This window comes from Octopus bimaculoides, chromosome 2 (assembly GCF_001194135.2).
Source record: "Octopus bimaculoides isolate UCB-OBI-ISO-001 chromosome 2, ASM119413v2, whole genome shotgun sequence".
Classification (NCBI taxonomy): domain Eukaryota; kingdom Metazoa; phylum Mollusca; class Cephalopoda; order Octopoda; family Octopodidae; genus Octopus; species Octopus bimaculoides.
The window spans coordinates 152,206,862-152,214,730 of NC_068982.1; the positions used below are offsets into that span (position 1 = coordinate 152,206,862).

General features: G+C 34.2%; 1 protein-coding gene across 6 annotated transcripts in view; it reads left to right on the top strand.

Annotated features, from left to right (window-relative positions):
* The window catches only part of LOC106874330 (potassium/sodium hyperpolarization-activated cyclic nucleotide-gated channel 2), a 531,661-nt gene extending 523,798 nt beyond the window's left edge, over positions 1–7,863 (top strand). For all 6 annotated transcript variants that reach the window (XM_052965669.1, XM_052965670.1, XM_052965671.1 and 3 more), the window contains one exon: positions 5,399–7,863. In XM_052965669.1, the coding sequence (XP_052821629.1) occupies positions 5,399–6,918 (1,520 nt within the window). In that variant the 3' untranslated portion in view covers positions 6,919–7,863. The remainder of the gene's footprint in view (positions 1–5,398) is intronic.
* The last annotated feature ends 6 nt before the right edge of the window (positions 7,864–7,869 follow it).

Below are 7,869 nucleotides of genomic sequence, written 5' to 3' on the forward strand. Positions count from 1 at the left end.
GCCGCTACGTTCTGAGTTCAAATTCCGCCGAGGTCGACTTTGCCTTTCATCCTTTCGGGGTCGATTAAATAAGTACCAGTTACGCACTGGGGTCGATGTAATTGACTTAATCCGTTTATCTGTCCTTGTTTGTCCCCTCTGTGTGTAGTCCCTTGTGGGTAGTAAAGAAATAATATATTATCGCTGAATACTTAAATTAAAGGTAGTTATATGTTCCAATTTTGTATAATATTGTGATGATTAAAGTGTATTCTAAAGCTAATCTGATGTATTTTACGCTACTGATCACAACTATAAGTTGGTACCTAATCCTAGGTTTAAATAAATAAATTAGTTATCTAAACCTATTATATAAGTAATTTAATTTATGTCTGCATTTAATATTACGTTCATCGTGGGAGTCAATCAATTTTTTATGAGCTAATATCTCTTTAAATTCGGTAGTACATAATAAGCAGAATTTATTCCCTATCCTATATGATTTAGCCTTGCAAACTATTTCCCATTTTAACTCGTATTCTATTCTTTTTGATTTAAGTTCCCAAATGTATTTACTAAGGCCCGTAGAGTTCATTAAATTTCTGTTCTTAAAAGAATTCATATGTCGATCCAATGCAAACAGTTCAGACACCATTTTTTAATACATCTGGTGTCTTCATGCAATCCTCGGGCTGTACACACATTGCATAACATGCTAAAAACAGGACAATAGGATGAGATAAAAAATAAGAAAAGGTGAGAAGGAAGTAGATGTAAAAGGTGGTAGGTTAAAAAACCGGAAAACGTAAAAGAAAACAGAAAAAGCAAGAGGGGAGAATTGTAGTTATGCCCCCTTTGCCCATAAAGTCATAAGGCTGACAGGATAGTGGTAAAGAGTCTGCAGTACAGATGCTGAATCCGGAGAGGGTGGTACATTCCAATTTGACAATAGTAGCTCATCCATATGTTTACAACCACTGAAATTTTCAGATCTGGAATTCAGCGAAAAGGTTCTGTATTCTTTCAGCTATGCATAGTTTACATTTTTTTTTTGATCCATTGACATATGGTGTGGACTTTTCAACTATTTTCTACTTTATTGTATGTGATGTGGTGTTAGACTTTAAACTCCATATGTGGCTAGCCAACTTAGTGGCTTTACTTTTGTTCCTATGTTGGAAGGAAGATATGTGATTAGCATAGCGATTTTTGAAATCACCTTCATATAGCCCAATGTATCCTTTTTTTTCAGTTCTGTTGTTGTCATCTAGCATTGCTGTAATTTCTGATATATATATATATATATATATATATATATATATATATATATATATATATATGCCATGACAACAGCTAGTAGACCCTCACTCTTGGTGGTTTTACTGCATGCCCTGACACCTAGGAAGGGTAGTTCTGCATCCCTGTGCTCAGGTAGATTGTCATTATATATGCTAGTTAACTCTTAGTGGGACCCTGACAAGTGGTACTACTTCAGTTGAGAGTAGACCTAGGAACAATAATGGCTAAGAGGTGGTTTCACACTCCACAAAACCCTGGAAGTCTGAACTAAAGCCCCATTATCAGATTAGTTTAAAGCCATACTCAAGACATACTCTGATGTATAACCTGTGGTTTCACATGATTAGTGGTCAGCTTGCTTCAGCCTGTCACTAAGTACTAATCGTGGAGACTCAGCAAGTGTTTATCACAATAATCCAATTACATATGGATGTCTCTTTATGGTGACCTCATTTTATATTCAATCAATTGAAAGTCCTATCACATTGGAAGAGTGGTGACATGTTCAGACTTAACCAGCTGGAAGCACACAGTAACAACTTTTGTTTGTCACCTATACTTCAAACCATGCAGATCTGCAGCTGGATGTAATAGTCATCTGAGAAGTCATGGGTGGAAAATCAGAAATGCAATTGACAACAAGGAAGCACAAAGTGATGGCAATTATCTGTGAAGGTGGAGTAATCACCATTTATATACATAGCACCAGCACCAGCAGGATTGCCAAGCAACTTGCAAGACAAAGACTTTTTTCAGCTGAGAGATAGAAGTGGCTGCATGCCAGGTGAGAGGTTAAGGTATAATAGAGAGATAGATAAATGTCATACTATAGAGGAGATACTCAGCTACCTCAGTAGGACAAGGATTGGAGAGGAAGGGGAGAGAGAGCTACAAAGATAGATAGTAAAACAGAATGAGAAATAGGTGTTGGAGATACATTGGGACCTATCCAAAGGGAACAGTGGAGAGGGAGTATAAGTAGTACAGAGGAGATAAGAGGGATGTTCCATGAGAGTGTGAGGGGAAAGGTTTAGAGATGGGGAAGACATGATTGTAGCAAGTGAGGGAAATTGGAGAGGCTGGGAGTGGGGTAAGGTAAATATGTGAGACATGGGGAGTGTTCAGATAGGCATGTGAGGGAGAGATGAGGGGCTTGCAGTAGGTGAGGCAGGTGAGGGAGAAAAGATGGGCCAGGAGTGAGTGGTGATCATGGGTGGTGAGATGAGGGTCTTGAAAAGATGGATTGTGGGGGAGTTTTGACAGAGGACAGATTATGTGTGTGTGTGAGGCAGTGCATGACTCTAAAGGACATGCCTATATGTATGGATGGCCATGATTTTACTTAGTTTGATGTGTCTTTTCTAATATAGCAAATTTACAGAATATATATATGTGTGTGTGTGTGTGCGTGTGCGTGTGCGTATATTCATTCATTCCCACAGTGCAGCATTTTGGGAAAATGTAGCTTCTGCTACAGTCTTAGATTAATTAAAGCCTTGTGAGTGGATTTGGTAGAAAGAGACTGAAAGAATCCCATTGTTTATATGTGTAAGGATATGTAAAACTATGTGCACATGTGTGTGAGAGTGCATGTGCATGTGTGTGGTAGTGATGGTTTACAAAACATCCTCTTTAATGATAAAAATAGGATTTTGATACAATGCTGAACCAGCACACTGAATAAATAGAATAATATAATTTCTGTAACAAGAAATATAGAGATGTTTTCGTACAAGTTACAATGATTTAAATCAATAAAATTGTCCACAAGATGAAACCATTCTTTAATTCTTTATTTATTTTCATTTTATTCTAACACTTTTATATCTCTTACAATCATTTCTAAATACTCTTATTTTATTTTATATTTATAAATTTTTATTGAGTCAATGCATTATCAGATTACAAGTAATAAAATGTCCAAATATTATAGATTAGTTAAGTTTAATATTTATATTTACAAATATATTTCATCTTCAATTTGATTGCATTTTTCAGAAATAAAAATATTTTAAGGACCCTTCACAATGTCTACTACACTTGTTGCACACTTAATGTCACCACCAAATACTGTCAACACAAAGTACCATTGTGATGAATTCTGTGCATAAGGGTGCTCTTATCTTTATGTGGTCTGTCTTGGCAAATCCCCATTGAAGAACCAATTTCTATTCCAAATAATTTGAATTCTTAACTGCTTGATATTTCAACATTTAGCTGACAAAAGATGCAATTAAAATTATACTTGCTTCCAGCTGGGAGCTATGACTCTCCATGTCAAATTATGACAAATTAGATTTTACTATGCAAATATAAGTGTTTTGACTATGGATAGAATGCATTTCTACTGAAGGGATACAGGATATCAATCATTTTCTTCAATGTTGATTCCTTATAAATTCAGTGGCTACGTTACTCTGCATAATAAAGTGGTGAGGGTATTCAGCTCGTGATTGTAAGGTTGTGAGTTTGATTCCCAGTGACGTATTGTGTCCTTGAGCAAGATACTTTATTTCATGTTGCTCCAGTCCACTCAGATGGCAAAAATGAGTTGTACTTGCAATTCAAAGGGCCAGCCTCATCACATTCAGTGTCACGCTGAATCTCCCTTAGAACTACATGAAGGGTACAAGTATCTGTGAAGTGCTCAGCCACTTGCATGTAAATTTCACAACCAGGTTATTCTGTTGTTTGAATCAACCCTTGTCATCATAACCGATAGAGTGCCAGTTTTTTAATAAAATGCTTGTCCAGTTGAAACATTTCTCTGATGTTACCTCTAAGATCAAATTTTCAACTATTTTCACATCACAGGAATATCATGCTATCTCCATCAACTCTATACTAATCAACCACATTGTTTTTAATTGGCAATACTACATTATGCATGTGTTTGTAAGTGTGCATGTGCTTGAGTGTGTGTGTGTGTGTGTGTGTGTGTGTGTGTGTGGCTAAGTGCTTACAGTGTTGTACTCATGATCACAAGATTGTAGTATGGATTCCCAGATTGTGGGGTGCATGGTGTTCTTGAAGAAAATACTTCATTTCACATTGTTCTATGATCATCTCATCATCTGATGTATGGTACACTTGTGTGCTTGTACAAGCAATGTCAATTTGATGGAGGGACTGCGCTTATGTGAATACAATCATAGACAAGCCATCTGTGAAGTTGTTCAAGCAAGAAATTATGGAACTCTCTAACGGTGAGAGAGTCCATATTATATGTATGTTGCTTAATATCAAACAAATGAGAAAGGAGTATTCAACACATGTCAAAGAGTATATGATGTTTTCTCACTAAAATTGAGGCTAGGAGCTGGTCATGCAACTTGAATTTCATGCTGCAGCGATCTTCAGGGCTGAAGATTGCAGTTGATTTTTACTTGGTGAGGATACAAAAACAACTGATGATATGTATTGCAATTTTAGCATATATAATAATAATAATAATAATAATAATAATAATAATAATAATAATAATAATAATAATGATAATAATGTAATATATTAAGTGAAAATAAATTGCCATGCCTTTGAAATATTTGTAGCATGTATTGAACTGTCAATATTTATTCATCTTCATTTATTTTATATGTAAATGTTTGTTTTTATATTGGGCTATAATAAAAACAATTTTGCATTAAACTGAAAAATACATATTTATTATTCTTTTACATGAATAGTGTTGACAGTGATTTCAATGATTTGGCCTGCTTAGCCTTCATTTCAAAATACAAGTCAAGTAATAGAATCAATAAATGTAATCAAATACCTCACCCAAATTTAAGGCTTTGTATCTAAATTATAAACAATTTTTAAATAAGTTTTTTTTAACGAATCTGAATGGTACATGTTTATTTAGTATGGTTATTTTTTTAATTTTAAAAATATTAACATGAAATCATGTTTGTATATCAAGTTGTTTGTGTTATATATTATTCTTAATTATGTTAAGTTTCAATACTTTCTAAACATATTTTTTTGTCATTTTATTAAATGTTTTAAGCAAATTATTTCTTGAACATAATTTAATCAAATAACATAATCCTATTTTAAATTATATTGCATTCCTGTTATTCTTAGACTAACTATTACTTTTTTTTTTATTTACTTTCAGAAATTTGTCTTCTTACTAATGCGAAACGTGTGGCAAGTGTTCGATCTGAGACTTACGTGAATTTATATTCATTGTCAGTAGAACACTTCAATGCAGTCCTCGACAACTACCCAGTAATGAGACGAACAATGGAAAGTGTAGCTGCCGAGAGACTTTCAAAGATTGGCAAAAATCCTAGTATTGTCAGCAGTCGTGCTGATTTGGAAGAGGATCAAAAATTAGTTAATGAGATTGTCATGGAGTCTACCCCCATTCCCACCAGTGCTAGCGAAGATGAAGATAGAGAATCTGATGACAGTTATGAAACGAAACCTAAAAAGAAATTCAAGTTTGATTTTCCTCTAACTCTTCAGAAAATAACTGAAGAGCGAAAGTCAAAATCAAAAGAGAACCTTGCTAGAATGGCTGGTGATGATAGGGACGACTATAGGCCATCAAATATCTTTAGCAGGTTACCCAAAGTGCATTCTGGGTCAAATCTTTTTGGTTTAAGAGTTCCCCAAATGCCTGATCGTAAAAGAACTGGTAGTTGCGGAGATGTTTTAGGAATCATCAGTGAAACGAACAAGGACATTAAAGAATCAAAGGATGAAAAGATGTCTCCAGAAAAGAAAATGAAGGATGATAAAGAGAAGGAAGATAAGGAAGAGAAAGAAAAAGATAAGACAAAAGAAAAAGAACACGAGAAAGAATCAGAAAAGGAGAAAGAGTCGGAGAAAGAGAAGGAGGAGAAAGAGAAAGACAAAGACAAGGAAAAACATCAATACCACCATCACCACCATCATTCCATTGTGAAAGATGATAAATGTCGTGAACGTAAACCAATTTTAAAGCAAACTTCTCAAGAAGACAAGAAAGAGCACTGTTCTACCGATGAAGATGGTAATAATGAGAGAAAAAAACCAAGTTATTTGGAAAAAAAGTTAAAATTAACTGATGGGTCAAGTCGAGATCACAAAGCTCGCAAATATAGAGAACGTAAGACTCCAAGTCTGGATGAAAGGTCAGTGACTTTTGAAAGCAGACCTGGTATGCAATATTTGAAACTTCCTGGAGACTCTGGAGTTTCTTCTGATAAAATCAAAGGAAAAGTATCTGAATTATCAAAAGAGCAAAGACCTAGATCAAAGAGTGTAGATATTAAAAGTAAAACGCTGGACCAAAAAACTGAGAAAAAGGATGATAAAGAAAAAGAGAAAGATGACAAAGAAAAAGAAAAAGAAAAAGAGCAGGACAAATCAGAAAAATTAGATAAATCTTCAAATGGTAAATTTCAGGAGAGTAAGACAGAAAAGACTAATGTTGAAAAATCTTCTGATGAAAAAACAGAAAAATCAGCAACGAAGGCAAAACCAGCAGCACCGGTCAGTGAACAGAGAACTGGCAGGATAAGTCCCAGTAAAGCAAAACCAATTACTGGTGAAGTTAAAGTAGAAAAACCAACTATAGGAAAATTAATAACCTTAGATATTAAGAAACCTGGTGAAGAATATCCAGATTCTAAAGAATCTCCAGTTTAGAATGTGAAAAAAATATATAGCAATATCATCTGGTTTACCCATTTTCATCAGGGTATTTACATCTGGTTTTTTTTTCATTTTTGTTACTTTTGTTTTATTTTTTATTTTTAAATAACGTCACCATTTTAAAATCATGTGATGTAAGCTACAGCTATGTAACTAAAAAAACAAAGTTAGCATCTTGCTGTAGTTTGTGATAATTGAAAAGGTTTCTCTCTAGACACGACTGATTGATGTTCCATTCAAACCTTCTCGTCTTTAAGGTGGTCAGTAACTTAGAATAAAACAAAAAAGAAAAATGAAAAAAAAAGCTAGCAATTTTTTTTTTTTTTTTGCTAACTAAGCACTCTTCAGGAATGTTGGTAAATGACTACCAAAGTACCATTCTATATAGCAATGGTAAAGTGGGAGTAAAAATATACAATACAACAACCTATTGAAGAAGGTGTGGGAGTGTAAAGAAAAGAAGACATAAAATATGTTTTACAAGCCCAGGGAACTGTAAAAGTGCCTGTATTGGATAGATTACAATAACTTATGACTGAATGGGTCGTCTTTTGATGATAACAGTTATTCAAAGATTGTACAAAAAAACTAAAAGAAAACAAAAAACAAACCGAAAATTTTGAAAAACAAAAATCCTAGTTCTTATAGATTAGCCTAAGTAGCGCCTCGCTATGCAAATTATTTTGTAGGTAACCATGGTGCTTTGTGGACAACGACTGCGGATAAAATTAGTGGTTGACAAATTTTGTTGAAAGGTGTCTTTATGGGGCACTCAGGTGTATATATTTAAAGGTCCCTTGTATTTTTAGTCTTGGGGGATCTTTTGGTTGTTTTTGTTTGATTTTTTAAAAAATATTTCTATAAGTTAATATTCTGCCATGGTCTTCACACTATTTTTTGGGGTGTAGGTTTTTGGTATGAGTCGGCGCCTAATTAAGGTTTTTG